General features: G+C 42.7%; 1 protein-coding gene across 2 annotated transcripts in view; it reads right to left on the bottom strand.

Annotated features, from left to right (window-relative positions):
* Positions 1-14: 14 nt before the first annotated feature.
* Cwc27 (CWC27 spliceosome associated cyclophilin) overlaps positions 15-20165 on the bottom strand; it is a 211230-nt gene continuing 191079 nt past the window's right edge. The window contains exon 14 of one of the 2 annotated variants that reach the window (NM_001013199.1): positions 15-528. In NM_001013199.1, the coding sequence (NP_001013217.1) occupies positions 366-528 (163 nt within the window). In that variant the 3' untranslated portion in view covers positions 15-365. The remainder of the gene's footprint in view (positions 529-20165) is intronic. The other variant, XM_017590950.3, reaches the window with a different exon arrangement.

Consider the following 20165-nt stretch of genomic DNA (forward strand, 5'->3'; position numbering starts at 1 on the left):
TGTTAATGTTTTTATTTTATAATTTTGATTTTATATTAAAGTATCAGGGAAGTTTCCCTTATTCTTTCTGTGAGTTTCTCTTATAAAAATCTGAACAAGGCTCCTTCACACATCTCAGGGTAGGGGGCATAGACAGACAGGTCTATGCAATCTGCAAACTTAACATTTAAACTAGAAAGAAACTGGTTTTATTTCAGATTTAGTAATATAAAAGGTCAATTATCAGTAACCAAAAGCATTTGCTTACATCATTTCAAATTTACAAAAGGAGATACCTGTTTTCTGAACACCAGAACACAGGCCCTGACACATTTCCCACACGACATTCCTGGCAGGCGCCACCGCTTCCGGCATCACGGCTCCGCTCACCGCCTTTCCTTTTTCTCTCTCAGCAGTTTTTTGCTTTCCTCCCTCCTTCTTTTGTTCACTGGATTCCGGGGATCATAGATCTCAAACGTGTCTGAGTCCTGCATGCTTGCGTCTTTCACCTTCCGGGTCTTGTCTTCAAACTGGAGCACGTGGGACATCCTAAAGAGAAAAGATGGATGGTCTGGTGAATTCAGGCTGGGACCCAACATTGACACTTTGTACCCCACTCCCTCTGGCATAGGAAGGCAGGCAGTGCTCATCCACCTGGAAAGCAGTCCCACAGAAAACAGAGCTGCGGGGAGGAGCTTTGCTCAGTGGCCCAGTGCTGGCCTAGCAAGGACTGCCTAACAGAAACAAAGCAAAGTCTGGAAAGCTTGCCTGGAGTGGCTGCTCTACTCCTCAGCCTTCCAGGAGTCTGCTCCTAAGTCCATCTTGAGTTCCTCCCCTGGTAGGAGGCTATGGTCTCTACCCTGGAGTCTCCTAAACCCATATTTGGAACTTGGCCTTCTTTCTTTGAAGAGCACACTCAAGCACAGGGAGCCAGCTGAGGAGCCAGCTGCCAGCCAACAGCCAGACCTGTCGGATGTTTGTGTTTTGAGTGGTTCAAAGGGTCAAAAGCAAGGGTCACATTAGAAACAAAACAAAACAAAACAAAACAAAACAAAGCAGCAGCAACAAAACCCAACCTTTAAATGCTAGGGCTGGTGTGCCTCAAAGGAGAGCATTTGCCTTGCAGACATAAGGCCCTGGGTTCAATCTCCAGCACCATTAGCAAATTAATGAAAACCAAACAAGTAGGGACAAACAGAACGGAAATCTACATCCACAAACACAAGTTTAAAAGTAACTGAAAGTCATGTTCAAGTGGGGTTGTGGCTGTCTTCCGGAAGGGGCTGAGTTTTTCTATGCAGAGAGGAACGACATTTCTGGCGTACCTCCATGAACTAACTTTCTCCTCTTACTGTTGACTACAGCAAATCTCACAACCCTGCCTTGCTACTTTAACAAACGCTTACTGGTCTTAGAGTACCAGCATGTGCTTGATTCCTAAGTGCTCATAAGCGAGCTAGCCTTGGCAGCAGGAACTATGCCAGTGATTAGCTGTGCCCCCATGGTGAGGCATCAGAGATTAAGGGGGGCGGGGCAGGGGTCAAAAGACAAGGCATCAGAGCAACTTGCTGAGTTAGGGAAGAGGAAGACTCAGTTTTTGCATAAGTAAACAAGTGATATGAATTTTCTACTAGCTAATTAATAAACAATCCAATCAGCATATTAGTGCATCTTAAATCTGCATTTCCGTCATGACAGCAGACAGGAATAGAACCGTGCATACACCCCTTGCTAGGTCAGCGCTGGCACTGAGCAAAGCTCCTCCCCTCGGCTCGGCTCGCATGCTGCTGCTTGCTTTGCTTTGTGTCAGCAGGGATTTGGGCAGTTGGCACTCTCAGGAGTCTCAGCTGTCCTTCTCCCTGTGGAAGAGTGACATTTATTTGTATGGAAAAGGCCGTTCAGATTTCGAAGATTCTCGAGGGGATTTGGGAGGGAGAGAAAGTATTACACACACTGTCACTCTGGAGACGCAGTAGCACATGGCCATCGCCCCTCCTTCTCTCCTACTTCAGAAGGCTGTGTTGATGTGTGCCAGTGACACACAGGTGACCTACACGATATTTAAATGAGGTAAACCACATTCACATTGGTATGTGTTATTAATGATACATGGCTTGTTCCAGCTTTAATGACTGATCACAGCATTGGATTATGCCATGTAGTGTGAGAACGCTGACTTCTAACAGTTCCATTGCTTCAGGAAGTACTGCCAACCAGAAAATGTAGCCTACAACCACTGGATTTATATGTGGCTCCTCCCAGAGCCCGTTTTTTGGTGTTCATTTAGGTATGAGCTTCTGAGAACGCCCACTTCACTGAAAAGGGTTGATTTGCCATAGCCCTGGAAACAAGGAACCAGTAGGACCAGCTAGAACCACAAACTGGATTAAACCAATTAATGATGCCTTACCTAGGTCTATTGGGTCAGTGACAGACAGTTCATGTCACCGGCAAAGCCAACTATCGGTTGCTTCTGAAAGTCAGTGGACAACAGCAGCCTCTACTTCTGACAGTGGTGCTAACCCCAGGCAATTCTTTCCTCCCGGACTCAACACAATGTCTGCGACTTGCCTCACGAGGTGTGCTGGGCAATCTTATCTACATTTGATACAGGCAAGAGTTATAGGAAAGGAGGGAACCTCAACCTAGAAAATGCCTCCACAAGCTCAGGCTGTAGGCATTTTCTTGGTTGGCGAGGCAGGGGAGGGGCCACCCACTGTGCATCCCTAGGCTAGTGGTTCTGAGTTTTATGAGAAAGTACACTTAGCAAATCACAAGGAACAAGTCTCCAAACAGTAAGCCTCATGGCCTCTGCATCAGCTCCTGAGTTCCTCTCCTACTTCCTTTGATGATGAACAGTGATGTGGAAGTGTAAACCCTTTCTTCCTCAACTTGCTTTTTGGTCATGGTGTTTGGTCACAGCAACAGAAACCCTAACTAAGACACTTGGAGACTGTGTATAAAATACAGCTATTTTTCACGTCAGCAATGCACTGTGTGAAGAGAGGCCTTCTCCACACGCCTGCAGTCTCTCTCGTGTATCCTGCAAAGTGCACTTGAGGGATTCCAAGTGTGTCACTGGAAGGGAAGGGAGCAAGGGCATTGGAGCTACACATGGGCAAGGCTGTCCTGCTAACGGCCCTTTACACATCACAGGAGCTCAGCCCTGCACTAGGAGCCCTTCACAGCGTACACCTCAAAGCTTATACCTAAGCTGGAACCACATAGCCCTCAAGACAATTTCATTTAATATTTCTAGATTGATGCTTTACTTACCCCACTATCTAGTTAGATTATTCACCTTTATACAAATTCATTGTTCTGTTAAAAAAGTAATCCCATATTCTCCCTCCAATACAGAATTGTTAATAACACCTATTCCAGTAGAAACTATCCAAGTTTCCAAATGCCTTTTCCAGATGTTGTCAATTAAAAACATAAAAAGGTACCTTCCTCCTTTCAATGTCACGAGGTAATCTTGCAACTATTGGACTTGGTTGGCTCTGGTATAAGAAATGAAATCTAGGCATGTGAGCCACAGAACCAAGTCTACAGGAAGAAACCTTCTCTCACAAATCTGAAAAACACAGAAAGCCATAAATTAAAGGAGCCGTCTGCTCCAACTGTTTGTTTCATAGGCCCTGCACTCCACAGGTCCAACATTGTGATTAATAGCAATCTTAAACCCAGAGGAAAGAAGGGCTCTCAGCTTACAGACTACTTCAGATTTAATACCATAACACTTAGGATGGCTGGCTACTCCACAATAATACTGCATCTCTAACAGCACAAAACGGCTCACCCATTTATCTTTCAACATGCTTTGGTCACTCGTTTTTAAAGGGAAAACAGAATAGTTATTATGATTTTGGGTATAATAAACTCCTGACCTCTGTGCCTCCATAAATCACAAGCTGTATGAATGGAAAGCATGCCCACACTTCGGGCTCCTGTGAGGGCACATGCGCAGACTCAGGACTTGCTCCTGTGAGGGCACATGCGCAGACTCAGGACTTAAAGTTTAGTTTTGTACGTCCCAATAACTGCGCCCTGTCTACTCGATGACTGTTATAAAACCGGACCAATCAGAGCAATGAATTCTTGTGGGATTAATTACACACTAATCATTTACATGTGAGAATTTCAGAACTTGTTTACTTGAAGGAAAAGACAGAAACTTAGCTCTGATGAACAAAGTCTTCAGCATAGGCCCAGGGTCTCAAATAAAAGCATCGATGGTAGTTATGTTTCAGAAGATGGAGGTTTCCTGTCTTGGGTGGTGGTAAACAAGGAATTTTACTTTGCTGTGGGATGGTGCAAAGGCATAAACAAAAGGAAACAAGTGGTTCTACCGCTGACCTCACTAACAGTCAGTCTAAAAGTTCTCAGATAACTGGGAAGACAGATTATGGGATGGCAGGGACATCTGTGCAGAAGCCAGAAGATCTGATTCTCGGCTTAATACACAATCCCAACATTAGCAACTAATTTCTAATTAAAATGCTCTGAAATGATTTATCCTGAGAGAAAGTAAACAGCTCTCTTGTTAAAAGATTTCAGAACTAATCCTTCTCATTTCCAACTCACCCCAATTTAAGAATATCTCCCTTTCAAATAAACAATGTTTATTTTGTTTTCTGAGACGGCTGCCCTGGTACCTTCCTGATGCCAGATTACAGGTATGTAATGTGTCACTATGCCCCCCACTCACGACACAATTATTCTGCTATTCTACTTACTGTTTTAATATTTTGTCTATTCTTCCTCCTCAAATTCTTCTAGATTCTGAAACAGCATTTCTTATTCACTTCTCTTATCATACACCTCTACTCAGGAACGACTTTCTGTCGGATTAGACTGAAATAGCTCAAGCAGAGGCACGTGATGCCCCAAACTGTGTCTTCCTATCTCAGAGGCTGTCCTTAGCTCCTCTTGTTTACTGGTGCGAGGAGACTCAGGTATTCAGACAGCGGACCCGGTTCACAGCTGTACGTCCAGTGCTGAGCAAGGCGATTTTTTAATGAGAACAAAACCTTCAGACCTTTGGAACTGGCCAAGCCTGGTACTGGAGGGTTGCTATGCAACCAGTTGACTTTTTGTGGGCAGGGGCTGTCTTTTATTTTAATGATAAACTCCCTGAAACACCTACTAGGCTGCAGAACCTCAAGTCCACTTTCCACGACCCTTCACACCTCAGCACACACACTAACGGTTGCTCTGATGTTGCATTCTGTCAGGTACTGCAAGGTTTTACTCCCTGACAGACTTCAGTGGGAGATGCTCTTATGTAGAGCTCAGGGGAGAGAATTTTTGCTTTTTTAAAGCAACATTTCTTAAGTAGTTTTAGAACTTTTACATCAGATGCAGGCTGAATGTAAAAATCAGCTGGGTATCAACACCCCCCCACAAATACCCCAAAACCAAAAAAACAAAACAAAGCAAAAAAACCCATTCTACCAGGTGTCTCTCTTCAAAGACACTAATTTAATTACACTAGGATGGGGGGGGGGTTCCCAGAACCAGTCATTAAAAACTTCTCACTGATTATTTTTAAATATAAAGAACACAGAGACAAAGATTAAAGAAACTTTACTTTCACACTGACTGTAAAGGCTCTATTTATGTTTGCTTTGTTCCTTCAGAGACAGAGTTCAGTGGGGTCCTAAGAAAAACCTGTTAGATAATAATAACAAAAGTATTGTTATTATTATTTCTAATATTATTTTGTGTGTGTATGTATAGATGTTTTGCTTGCACGTACATCTGTGTATCATGTGTGTGCCTGGTACACATGGAGGTCAGAAGAGGGTATCAGATATCATGGAACTGGAGTTATGGTTGGTTCAATATAATCCACCATATAAAGAAACTGAAAGAAAAAAACCCACACCATCATCTCATTAGATGCCTGGTACCCATGGAGGTCAGGAGAGGGTCTTAGATTTCCTGGAACTGGAGTTATGCTTAGCTGGGAACCATTATGTGGGTCTGGGAACCCAACCCAGGTCCCCTGCAAGAGCAATAAGTGTTCCTAACTGCTGAGCCACCTCTCCAGCCCCAAGATTGGATTCATACGACAAGCTACACACACATTGGAAGAGGCTTGATTAGCCCCTACTCTGCTCTCCAAATTGAGTAATCTGGGCATAGACCAGTCCTTATATATATTTAAAACAATGTAATGAGGTATACTCAATTATTTACCCAATAGACATTTGAGGGCTTTTTATGGTCAAGGCCACCTCTAGTTACCAATGACAAAAAGTCAAGCATGACCCACGCTCCGCTAAACTGTTTATTTGAGAGAATACACAGACAGAAGGAGGCAAGCGTGTTTTGGAGTGTTACCGCAGTGTGAGACAATAAGAGAACATATCCACTGATGTGCTCTCACAGAGGTTTCTGTGCTGCGTGCTGTCTGCACTGTGCGCATGCAGGAAAGGGGTGATCTCGCTCCTTTTTCTTTGCAGAGCTAGAGGCTGAACCCAGGCCTTGTGCATGCGGGGCGAGCACTCGTAACTGATCCACATTCCAGCAGACCAGTCCACCCTTCTCACAGGCAACTTCTGAGAGGGCGGAGAAACACGGTGGTAGAGGTTAACAGGCTTTTATCTGCAAAGACGGATTTTAACCTCAGGAATCAGTCTAGTAAGAAGAAATCACAATGGATACTGCTTGTTCTGGAGTGCAAGAAACGACAGTGTAGCTATAAAGGGAGGATTACCTGCGGACCCCAGATTGGCTTCTAAAGTACTTTTAACCTCCTCCCCCCACATACATGACATAGGTACATCTTTGGGGAAAAGTGCTTAAAAACAGCATCCACTTCCACAATGAATCTGGTTACTGTCTTAAATCCCTGTTTTCTGAGGATCCCTATGACCCCATTCAGCTGACATTGGTACCTGGGGGGCAGAAGCAGGGCCTAGGACCATCCTTACAAGCATGGGTGTCCGATGACAGATGTCAAATTACTAAGGTCTGCATTGTGGTCCATTGAAACCTCTAGGTCTGTCTTGTTCCTCTGTGTCTCCCTTCCTTGCTCTCTCCTTATGTATGTATGTATGTATGTATGTATTATATTTACTTATTTCCCCCGTCCCTGAGGTCCATGTACAGAAAGACCCTAACTTCCTCACACCCCTTCTTTAGTCTGGTCTTACATGCCTCCTCATGCTCTACACATCCCCATCTTTCATTTCAGATATGCCAGACTCTTTGTAGCTTCCTGGAGAATCCCCATCCCTGAAACCTTCTTGCTGCCCCTGTATCTCTGACTTCACTCTCTGCCCCCCATTAGCTGTGCCCCACCCTGGCTCTTGCTGAGCCTGGCCTGCTCTCTCCAGCAGCAAGGAGATCCTCCCTGGACCCCTGACAGGCTTGTCCACAGCTCTAGCCTTCTTCAGGGTGGTGCAACCCTGCCTCTCTGGGTCACCGTGCTCTGAAGAACAGAGGCTCTGTTTCACTGGCCTCTGTACCTCATCGTGCAGCAATGCCTGGCCAGAAGAATGCTGTTGCTAAGTGCTTGCAAACAACTCCAATTTTCTGGGATTCCCATCACCTTGGAAAAAAGCTTTGGCTAGAACATTGATTTTCTTTACCTTTCTTCTTGATAGTTTTAATATACAATTCCAAATTATTTAGCAATTACACACTGTATGAACTCCTTCATTTTCAGACAAGAAATTCACCTTTTAAAACTTTCTAACAAAGAAAAGGGCTAGTTAGTACTAAAAAGGTGAGGCAAGGTATTTTTACAGATAGTATGTTGTGCTACAATAATCCAGTGCTGACCTGTCTCAAATGGGCCAGTTAAACTGCTTAAAGATTAACATCTGCTCCTGTTTGCTTAGCTCTGAAGTGTGGGAAAATGCACTGAGTGTCCTCAGACAGCCTTCTCCTTCCTGGTTTGAATGACCTTGTTACTCTTTGAGAACATACACATAATTTGTTACAACATAACTTGTTTGCATGTTGTGAAGACTTTGCATTTCTCTATTAGAATTCTTAAGAAACCTATTGAAACAGCTCCTGGTTATTATTTAAGTTTGTCATTCTTTGGACTCCAGAACACAAACCTAAATGATTGGGGACTGGTTTGAAAAGCAGAAACAGCCTTTGTTTGTAAATACAAATTTCAGCACGAGGAACCAGTTTCCAAGTGTTGCTTCCTTTGGAGTCTTTGAAGGAGCACTCTTCTGTGTTAGAAACAGGCTGCACCTCACTTCTGTCCACCTTACTTTTCTGCAAGGTTCTGCCCCCTCCTTTCCTGGTCCTATTAAAGTCCACTTTAATTCTCATTTCTTCCTAAAATCTTTTCCTATTGTCTTGGCCCTCAGAACCTGCTCCAACATTGGAATTTCTTCAACACTTCCTAGGGAAAGCATGAATGAAGTCAGACCTGCGTTTGGTCACTCACTGTGGCTGTGAGGAAGTCCCCCTGCTCCTCCTGCCTACTTTCTTACCTGTGATAAGATGGTAAGGCCCAGACTAGTCAGTTCACACAGCGCTCACAAACGAGGCTGGCACACCACACTGTCTGAAGGCCTCTGTAAAGGGCAAAGGGGTCCGGATATCACTTTAACCCATGTGACTCATGTGTGCCTTTCTCAGGTTGGCCCATATCTCAATGCCACGGATATGATAGCATACAAACAGAAATTTATTTTCCCACACTTTGAAGACAGACGCCAACATTCACCTGACTAGGGCTCCCTCTCACTGTCCTTCACCGTGTGGGTGAATGCAGAGGGAACACTAGTCCTTTTGTCTTCTTATAGGAACACTAATCTCATCATGGGTCTCACCCTTATGATCTCATCAATACCTAATTTCTCCCCAAATGCCCTACCTCCAAATACTACCATATTAGAGCTTTACCATATGATTCTGTGTGTGCACGTGACCAATTGTATTACCTACAAACTATGCTTGTACAAAAATTTATCATTTTTGTAATTAGGCATTTTATAATACTGACATTCCTTATTTTTATGTATATCATTATTTAATACAATGTATTTGGTCTCACTCAGCCTTGGACGCTTATATGTATATTTCTGAGCGTACATGTCTCCTTATGTGGATCATCGACTATCAAGGACATTATTTATAGAAAGAATTAAAGTAGACCAATTCTGAGAGGCAGGAAGAAAGATACGCTAATAAGTTTTGAGAACTTCTAGGAAGGAGTATGTGCCCAAGGAGGTAGGCCATCGGGCAGAGTGAGACTGGCGAGCCACAGCCTGAAGTAGACGGTTCACGTTTACCACCCTGTCCAGCATCTAAGCTAGCTTCTAGTGCCCAGAATTACAGGAAAGTAAATGTGTGTTAAAGTCACCCAGCCAATGTTGTATAGCAGACTGACTACAGAAACACACCCTCCATTTACCTGATGTCTCTTTCCTTGTGAGGACTTCATCTGGGACATCTCATTACATTTCACAGTCATGTTTCCTTAGGCTATATCTTGGCAGTGGCAATTGGCACTGTGTGTGTGTGTGTGTGTGTGTGTGTGTGTGTGTGTGTGTGTGTGTGTGTATGTGTGTGTGCATTTGTATGGTGACTATGGTGTCTGGGTACGTATGAATGTGGATGTGTATGCAGAGGCCACAGGACACTTGGTGTCTTCTACCACTCCGAGCCTTATTCCTAGGAATAAGGTAGTGTCTCTCACTGAACCTGGAGCTAGGCCAGTGGTCAACAAGCTACAGTAATCCTCCTGTCTGCCCTGGCCACCCCCCAGTGGGGTAGGGTGCCAGTATGTTGGAGGACCATGTCTAGCTCCCCGACTCCTCAGGATCTCTTTCTGAGGATCTGAACTCTGGTCCTCACTCTTGTGTAACAAGTGATTTACCCACTGCCCCATCTCTTCAGGTCAGGATGTCCAAATGTCCTTGTTTTGATCCCTTGTGAATTTTGAGGAGTGCCAGTCAGGTCTTTGCTGTGCGTCATGCCACTGCAACATGATGTTTTTCTCACAGTAAGATGTGGCTTAAAGGTTCTGAAGGATTGTCATCATGTATGGCCACATAACAACATGGCTCACTGACTGTTAACGTTACCTGTGCCACCATGTTGAGGCTGTACTTTTTAGGTTTCTTCTATATATAGCTACTGTTCCCCTACCTGTTAAGCTTCCTGCTTCCCGTGTCACTATGGGTAAGCCATACATACCTCAGGTGTGGAGTGCTGCTCTCTTACATTCTTTTCTTCTCTTTGACCTGCTGAGGACAGAACCCATGCAGGGTTCAGCATACACTACCACCACACCTCCCAGCACCCCACTTTTCCTCTCATCAGGAACTATGCTGGCAAGTTTTGTTTGCGTGTTTCCTTCCCTCTTTCTACTAGTGCTTTTGTTGGAACACATTAAGCTTACAGGACAACCCTGAAATGATTTGCTTTCTTTCCAGAGATAGCACTTACCCATCTCTGTAATAGTTTGCAGTTTGTCTTCTCATAAAGATTCGAGCACAGTTACGTCTGTTGCCACATGTCAGCATGTAGACACGTGGAGGTTATGTCAGCCCCTCTACTGACTTTTGTGTATCAGTGTTGTGTCTCACAATCCTGAAGGCACTCTCAGAACTCCTGGTGGATCCTGGACATTTGAGACATGAAGGTGAGCTGGATTTCTCTATTCTACCTTACAAATAAGTAATGGGGCAGAAGCTATCGGAAAGGTATAAAGTAAACCCCTACTCAGGAGACAGGTTCCCAGTTCCTAGTCCTGAAAGACTGGAGGCCTAATGCTGCTGGAGAAACATTTCTGCCAATGGAAAATAAAGAGCATATAGTTTCTGGGGATTTGAGAGCTGTTCACTAACCCTGACACTTCAAGTTTAAGACAGCACAGTACAAAAAGTCACATGCTGTGGAAGTTAGCGTGAAAATGGCCCGTAGAGGGAGTGGTGGTATTAGGAGGTGTGGCCTTGTTGAAATAGGTACAGCTTTTTCAGAAGGAGAACTTCACTAGGGATGGGCTTTGAGAAATTCAAGCCAGGGCAGATGACACCCACAGTTCTTTCCTTCTTTCTGCAGATCTAAATGTAGAACTCTCAGCTCTCTCTTCAGCACGGTGGCAGCCTGCACAACGCCATGCTTATCTCTATGATGCTAACGGACTACACCTCTGAACTGTAAACAAGTCCCAGTGAAATGTTTTCTTCATAAGAGCTGCTGCGGCCATGGTGCTCTCCATAGCAGTAGCAATCCTAAGGCACATATATGTCAGCTGCTGTTAAAATATTAACTGGCTGTTTGAGTAAAATTTGACATCTTATTCCTCTTTGGTGTATGTTTGAACATATTCTAAACACCACTTGGTCTTTTATTTAAACTATTAGAAGTCACAAACTTAAAGATTTTAATTGTAGACTTTTCTTCACTACTGATTACAAGCAACTTACTGAGGAATTAAGAGGTTAGGGTTTAAGTACCAGCATGCATAGAAAAAACCCAACACAAAATGTGAAAATCTTTTTCCAAAACGAAGTAGGCAGCTGAGATCACGTGTGAGACCAGAGACGACAGGGTGGGCAGAGAAACTCAGTGAGTCCTGAGAAGAGAGCAGTCTAACAATGAGCCCCAATGAATGGGGCTAGGGTACTGTCTGTGTTGATCAGAGCAGGCATGACAGAGCAGAGAAGCCCCAGAAAGAGGCAGTATGGCCATCAAGGAGAATCATGACAGAGGAGAGCTCACATAGCAACAGAACAGGGACGGAAAGGAATACAGAAAGAAAGGAAAACAGAAACAAAACATGTTTAAAACTGACAATAGGAGAGAAGTAGGAACAGAAATTCAAAACCCTTGAGCTAACAGAAATAAGTGGAGGAAAAGTGGAGATTTTGGGAAACCAGGCAAGGTGGAAACTAGGCACAGACTTGTGGAAAAAGAAAACATAGATAGAAATCAGTGTACTGTCGCTGTTCACCGCTAACATGGAAAATTTGCCTTTGTTCTCAGTTTTAAAGGAACACTGCCCTTTTGGGGGTTTGAAAAGCCAATTTAAAATAATGTCCTTCATTTTCCTTAGTTAAAAAAGATTAGTAAATATTGGGTAGTGCTAGACTAAATGTGGAAGATAAAATTTTCCAAATATCAGTAGGAGAAGGCACTTCCTTGGCTTTCTGGCCTACCTAGCAGCTTAACACTGAGCAGGACCAGGTGGCAAGATTTAAGAAGTTTTCCAGAATACATCTGTAGTGTGTGTCCTGACACCTGCTGGGGCTTCAATCCACAGTTTAGCCAGGAACACCAACTCTGTAGCCAGAAGACTAAGAGCCCCAGAGGGGGAAGACACAGCTCCCAATCAGGTCTGCTAAGCACTAGGGCACATAGCTGGCTGCTCTTCTCATTCAAAGTCATACCTGTGATCACAGCTTCCCTAGTGAGAGAAATGTATCTCAGACAGACTGTATGCAAGAACAGAGTTAATACTGAAGAGCTTTCTTTACTCAAAAGAAAAAGCAGCAGAGGTGACCGTGGGGGCTGTCTAGAGAGCTTAGAATTAAAATCACCATCCCAGGCAACTCTGATTTTTATATTGAACCACACTGGCTTTTTGCAATATTATGTATAGTTCTGTAGAAAATGAACACTAATGAGGGACCCTGGTCTATAATCATATTCCTTCTTGCTTCCTTGGATCACCACCTTAGAACCTGGCTGAGAGGGGATGGGATACAGCATTTGTGTTATACTGAGCTCACAATTCTATGCTGCCCAAAGTTGGGCTACTCGGGCTACGTCTTCAGATTGTGTGGACAATGCATGTTCTGCCATGTGGGCCTCCCCTCGTTCCACACTTTAGTGAAGCGTCATGGAGAGAGCCACTATTTCACTAGTGAGGCATTACTACCCATGAATAAAACACACACAGAAAACCCAAATCTCAAATGTATATCAGACTATTAAGAACTATAAAATGGAGGGGCTGGTGGGATGGCTCAGCGGTTAAGAGCACCGCCTGCTCTTCCAGAGGTCCTGAGTTCAATTCCCAGCAACCACATGGTGGCTCACAACCATCTGTAATGGGATCTGATGCCCTCTTCTGGTGTGTCTGAAGACAGCTACAGTGTACTCATATAAATAAATAAAATCTTAAAAGAAGAAAAAGAACTATGATAGAAACTGTGCTAAGGTAGCCATTGGTTATAGGTCAGTAGAAGGTCTAGAAGTCAACAACTGTCATAGAAATGGTACAAGCTCTAATAATGGTCCCAAGAGGTCTACTGACATTCATGGTTAGTTCTTAAAAACAATGAGCAACATGAAAGATGACTGAGACACTCACTGAGCACTGACTGACTGCTCTCTACATCTTGCCAATCCCTATTTCTAAACAGAAGCTAACTCATTCACAAACTGACCCTGCCCCCCTCAAAGTGCCAGTATTACCCGTCATTACTTAATTTATACTTTGAGAAACAGCAATAGAATATATAATTTAGTATATATAATAGAGTATATAATTTCTCCAAGAACCCAGAGGTAGGAAATTGCTTGGGTGGCAAAACCTCAAATGGCATTTGAAACAGAATGCCACAGAGCACCAATGCATTAAGTTTCATTATCTAAGGGCTGGGAACGTGGCTGATTAGGAGGAATGCTTGCCGGGCAGATAGGACGTTCTGGGCGTGGTCCCCAGTGCTGTGTAACACTGGTCGAGATGGAACACACCTATAATCCCAGCACCTGGGGAGGTCAAAGCAGGGTGGTCGGAAGTTCAAAGTCATTCTTGAATACTAGAGCCTGAGACTAACCTGGCTACAAGAAACCCTTTTACAAAAGCCACGCAACCATCAGAGTAATGCTTTATTTTTTGTAGCTTGCTATAATATCTTAATCATTTTGATCTCTTACCACCCCAAGTTCTTTCCATATAATAGACTAATATATCATATAATATGCTAACAATATCTTGCTTGTAGGGTTAAATGGGATTGATGATTATTCAGGGTAAATAAGTGTCTACTTTTTTTTTTCTTTCATTTTTTCTACTTAAGGTCTGATTGTTTTAAAGGCTGGCTACGAACTATGTAGCGAAGGCTAGCCTTGAATTCTTGCTCTCCTGAGTATTGGGATTGCAGGCTTGTAAAAACTCAGTTGAATTAGAGAATTTCTTGCTTTTCTTTTCTTTGAGATAGGGTCTCATTCTGTAGCCCTGGTTGTCCTAGAACTTGTTAAATTGACCAGGCTGCCTCAAATTCATAGAGATCTGCCTGCCTCTGCCTCTGCCTCTGCCTCTGCCTCTGCCTCTGCCGTGTTGGGAAGAAAGGCCTGTGTCATTCCCCTGTTCTGCCTTTTCCCCCTTTTGTTTCACATTAGTCTTGAACTCATGGTAACCTTTTTGCCTCAGCCTTCTCTCAGGTGCTGGAATTTTACAGATATAGACCACGCATGCCGGGCACAACCTAAGTTTCTGTATTGGAGGCTGAGGATCAGGAGTTCAAAGCACATCTCAGATGCATAGCAAGTCGGAGGCCAAACTAGTTACAGGAGTATTTACCTCACAAGAAACCAACCAGTCAACCACACACCCACCAACCAAAATCCAAAGCAAAACAGCTCAAGCGCAGGAGTTCATCAGTTTAAATAATTCACCTGAGCAAAGAACAGAACCTTATTGCTATGTTTAACTTGGTGGTTATCTACGGTAGTACCAGGGAGGGGAGGGCTTATTACTGATTCAAACAGTCACGCAGTTGAAGGACAAATTATCTCTAGAAGAGGGTTTTGTGGCTTGCATTTCTGCCTGGCCATCCTTAAGGTATTCTACAGATCCACAAAGCTGCAACAGTTTACTCTGAGGTCTGCTAACATTTCTTGTGCTTCTGGTCCATAGAGAGATGGAAAACCCCTGCCTGAATGTCTCATTAAGAACATGTATAGACCTGGACCAGAAAGATGGCAATTAAAACCCCGTATTCCATTCTTTTTCATTCTAATACTAGTTATTTTCCACACGTGATCTTTTCCATGTCTTTGAAGGGTTTGTCTAAAGACTAATTATTTCCTTCCTGGCACCAGGGCTGCAATTCAGGTAGAGGCCACCTGTTAAATAATGGGGCTTTTTTAATTTTTATTTTATTTTTTTTTATTGATTCCATGGTCTATTGTCTAAGTTTCTTCCAGGTGTGGATAACTAAAAGAAAATAAGAATGCAGCACATTACCATGCAAGCTCTGAATGGAGACCAATAAGTAAAGGTCCACCTTGGCCTCCCACACGCCAGCCAGCAATGTGCTGCTAATAGTCATTACAAATGGGGCGCTGGCAGAAGAACAGACAAAAGTCAATGTAAAATAATGAAATGAACTTAAAAATACACACAAGACCTCACTCTGATAATATCAGTGGGAGAAACAGGATTACTCACTTTCTAGTATGCAATTTAGAACCAAAAAGTTCTAACGTTAGTCTAACATACCAAATTATTTCCAGGTGTGCTTTTGATGAAAGTTAAAAATAAAATAATGGTACAAAACACTAGTGAGGTATATAAGCATACTCATATAATCTTGGGGTTATGAAGACTTTAAGAATAATATCAGGGCTCCCAGACCCTGTGAGAGAGAGACCCAACCTCCTGGTCAGGTGGGCACTCCTGAGGCTGCAGAGCGGAAGAGACCACCAACACTGCTCACCCCTGCCCACATCCCTGGCCCAAGAGGAAAATGTATAAGGCCTCTGGGCTCCCGTGGGGGAGGGACCAGGAGCGGCAGGACCCCTGCCAGAGACACCGCTGGACCCTGAAGGAAACAGACCGGATAAACAGTTCTCTGCACCCAAATCCTGTGGGAGGGAGAGCTAAACCTTCAGAGAGGCAGACAAGCCTGGGAAACCAGAAGAGACTGATCTCTGTACATACATCTCGGACGCCAGAGGAAAACACCAAAGGCCATCTGGAACCCTGGTGCACTGAAGCTCCCGGAAGAGACGGCACAGGTATTCCTGGTTGCTGCCGCCGCAGAGAGCCCGTGGGCAGCACCCCACGAGCGAACTTGAGCCTCGGGACCACAGGTAAGACCAACTTTTCTGCTGCAAGAAAGCTGCCTGGTGAACTCAAGACACAGGCCCACAGGAACAACTGAAGACCTGTAGAGAGGAAAAACTACACGCCCGAAAGCAGAACACTCTGTTCCCATAACTGGCTGAAAGAAAACAGGAAAACAGGTCTACAGCACTCCTGACACACAGGCTTATAGGACAGTCTAGCCACTGTCAGAAATAGCAGAACAAAGTAACACTAGAGATAATCTGATGGCGAGAGGCAAGCGCAGGAACCCAAGCAACAGAAACCAAGACTACTTGGCATCATCGGAGCCCAATTCTCCCACCAAAACAAACATGGAATATCCAAACACACCAGAAAAGCAAGATCTAGTTTCAAAATCATATTTGATCATGATGCTGGAGGACTTCAAGAAAGATGTGAAGAACTCCCTTAGGGAAACACAGGAAAACATTAATAAACAAGTAAAAGCCTACAGAGAGGAATCGCAAAAATCCCTGAAAGAATTCCAGGAAAACACAATCAAACAGTTGAAGGAATTAAAAATGGAAATAGAAGAAATCAAGAAAGAACACATGGAAACAACCCTGGATATAGAAAACCAAAAGAAGAGACAAGGAGCTGTAGATACAAGCTTCACCAACAGAATACAAGAGATGGAAGAGAGAATATCAGGAGCAGAAGATTCCATAGAAATCATTGACTCAACTGTCAAAGATAATGTAAAGCGGAAAAAGCTACTGGTCCAAAACATACAGGAAATCCAGGACTCAATGAGAAGATCAAACCTAAGGATAATACGTATAGAAGAGAGTGAAGACTCCCAGCTCAAAGGACCAGTAAATATCTTCAACAAAATCATAGAAGAAAACTTCCCTAATCTAAAAAAAGAGATACCCATAGGCATACAAGAAGCCTACAGAACTCCAAATAGATTGGACCAGAAAAGAAACACCTCCCGTCACATAATAGTCAAAACACCAAACGCACAAAATAAAGAAAGAATATTAAAAGCAGTAAGGGAAAAAGGTCAAGTAACATATAAAGGCAGACCTATCAGAATCACACCAGACTTTTCGCCAGAAACTATGAAGGCCAGAAGATCCTGGACTGATGTCATACAGACCCTAAGAGAACACAAATGCCAGCCCAGGTTACTGTATCCTGCAAAACTCTCAATTAACATAGATGGAGAAACCAAGATATTCCATGACAAAACCAAATTTACACAATATCTTTCTACAAATCCAGCACTACAAAGGATAATAAATGGTAAAGCCCAACATAAGGAGGCAAGCTATAACCTAGAAGAAGCAAGAAACTAATCGTCTTGGCAACAAAACAAAGAGAATGAAAGCACACAAACATAACCTCACATCCAAATATGAATATAACGGGAAGCAATAATCACTATTCCTTAATATCTCTCAACGTCAATGGCCTCAACTCCCCAATAAAAAGACATAGATTAACAAACTGGATACGCAACGAGGACCCTGGATTCTGCTGCCTACAGGAAACACACCTCATAGACAAAGACAGACATTACCTCAGAGTGAAAGGCTGGAAAACAATTTTCCAAGCAAATGGTCAGAAGAAGCAAGCTGGAGTAGCCATTCTAATATCAAATAAAATCAATTTCCAACTAAAAGTCATCAAAAAAGATAAGGAAGGACACTTCATATTCATCAAAGGAAAAATCCACCAAGATGAACTCTCAATCCTAAATATCTATGCCCCAAATACAAGGGCACCTACATACATAAAAGAAACCTTACTAAAGCTCAAAACACACATTGCACCTCACACAATAATAGTGGGAGATTTCAACACCCCACTCTCATCAATGGACAGATCATGGAAACAGAAATTGAACAGAGATGTAGACAGACTAAGAGAAGTCATGAGCCAAATGGACTTAACGGATATTTATAGAACATTCTATCCTAAAGCAAAAGGATATACCTTCTTCTCAGCTCCTCATGGTACTTTCTCCAAAATTGACCATATAATTGGTCAAAAAACGGGCCTCAACAGGTACAGAAAGATAGAAATAATCCCATGCGTGTTATCGGACCACCACGGCCTAAAACTGGTCTTCAATAACAATCAAGGAAGAATGCCCACATATACTTGGAAATTGAACAATGCTCTACTCAATGATAACCTGGTCAAGGAAGAAATAAAGAAAGAAATTAAAAACTTTTTAGAATTTAATGAAAATGAAGATACAACATACCCAAACTTATGGGACACAATGAAAGCTGTGCTAAGAGGAAAACTCATAGCGCTGAGTGCCTGCAGAAAGAAACAGGAAAGAGTATATGTCAGCAGCTTGACAGCACACCTAAAAGCTCTAGAACAAAAAGAAGCACATACACCCAGGAGGAGTAGAAGGCAGGAAATAATCAAACTCAGAGCGGAAATCAACCAAGTAGAAACAAAAAGGACCATAGAAAGAATCAACAGAACCAAAAGTTGGTTCTTTGAGAAAATCAACAAGATAGATAAACCCTTAGCCAGACTAACGAGAGGACACAGAGAGTGCGTCCAAATTAACAAAATCAGAAATGAAAAGGGAGACATAACAACAGATTCAGAGGAAATTCAAAAAATCATCAGATCTTACTATAAAAACCTATATTCAACAAAACTTGAAAATCTTCAGGAAATGGATAATTTCCTAGACAGATACCAGGTACCGAAGTTAAATCAGGAACAGATAAACCAGTTAAACAACCCCATAACTCCTAAGGAAATAGAAGCAGTCATTAAAGGTCTCCCAACCAAAAAGAGCCCAGGTCCAGATGGGTTTAGTGCAGAATTCTACCAAACCTTCATAGAAGACCTCATACCAATATTATCCAAACTATTCCACAAAATTGAAACAGATGGATCACTACCGAATACCTTCTACGAAGCCACAATTACTCTTATACCTAAACCACACAAAGACCCAACAAAGAAAGAGAACTTCAGACCAATTTCCCTTATGAATATCGATGCAAAAATACTCAACAAAATTCTGGCAAACCGAATCCAAGAGCACATCAAAACAATCATACACCATGATCAAGTAGGCTTCATCCCAGGCATGCAGGGATGGTTTAATATACGGAAAACCATCAACGTGATCCATTATATAAACAAACTGAAAGAACAAAACCACATGATCATTTCATTAGACGCTGAGAAAGCATTTGACAAAATTCAACACCCCTTCATGATAAAAGTCCTGGAGAGAATAGGAATTCAAGGCCCATACCTGAACATAGTAAAAGCCATATACAGCAAACCAGTTGCTAACATTAAACTAAATGGAGAGAAACTCGAAGCAATCCCACTAAAATCAGGGACTAGACAAGGCTGCCCACTCTCTCCCTACTTATTCAATATAGTTCTTGAAGTTCTAGCCAGAGCAATCAGACAACAAAAGGAGGTCAAGGGGATACAGATCGGAAAAGAAGAAGTCAAAATATCACTGTTTGCAGATGATATGATAGTGTATTGAAGTGATCCCAAAAGTTCCACCAGAGAACTACTAAAGCTGATAAACAACTTCAGCAAAGTGGCTGGGTATAAAATTAACTCAAATAAATCAGTAGCCTTCCTCTACACAAAAGAGAAACAAGCCGAGAAAGAAATTAGGGAAACGACACCCTTCATAATAGACCCAAATAATATAAAGTACCTCGGTGTGACTTTAACCAAGCAAGTAAAAGATCTGTACAATAAGAACTACAAGACACTGAAGAAGGAAATTGAAGAAGACCTCAGAAGATGGAAAGATCTCCCATGCTCATGGATTGGCAGGATTAATATAGTAAAAATGGCCATTTTACCAAAAGCAATCTACAGATTCAATGCAATCCCCATCAAAATACCAATCCAATTCTTCAAAGAGTTAGACAGAACAATTTGCAAATTCATCTGGAATAACAAAAAACCCAGGATAGCTAAAGCTATCCTCAACAATAAAAGGACTTCAGGGGGAATCACTATCCCTGAACTCAAGCAGTATTACAGAGCAATAGTGATAAAAACTGCATGGTATTGGTACAGAGACAGACAGATAGACCAATGGAATAGAATTGAAGACCCAGAAATGAACCCACACACCTATGGTCACTTGATTTTTGACAAAGGAGCCAAAACCATCAAATGG

The sequence above is a fragment of the Rattus norvegicus genome, chromosome 2 (assembly GCF_036323735.1).
Source record: "Rattus norvegicus strain BN/NHsdMcwi chromosome 2, GRCr8, whole genome shotgun sequence".
Lineage (NCBI taxonomy): Eukaryota > Metazoa > Chordata > Mammalia > Rodentia > Muridae > Rattus > Rattus norvegicus.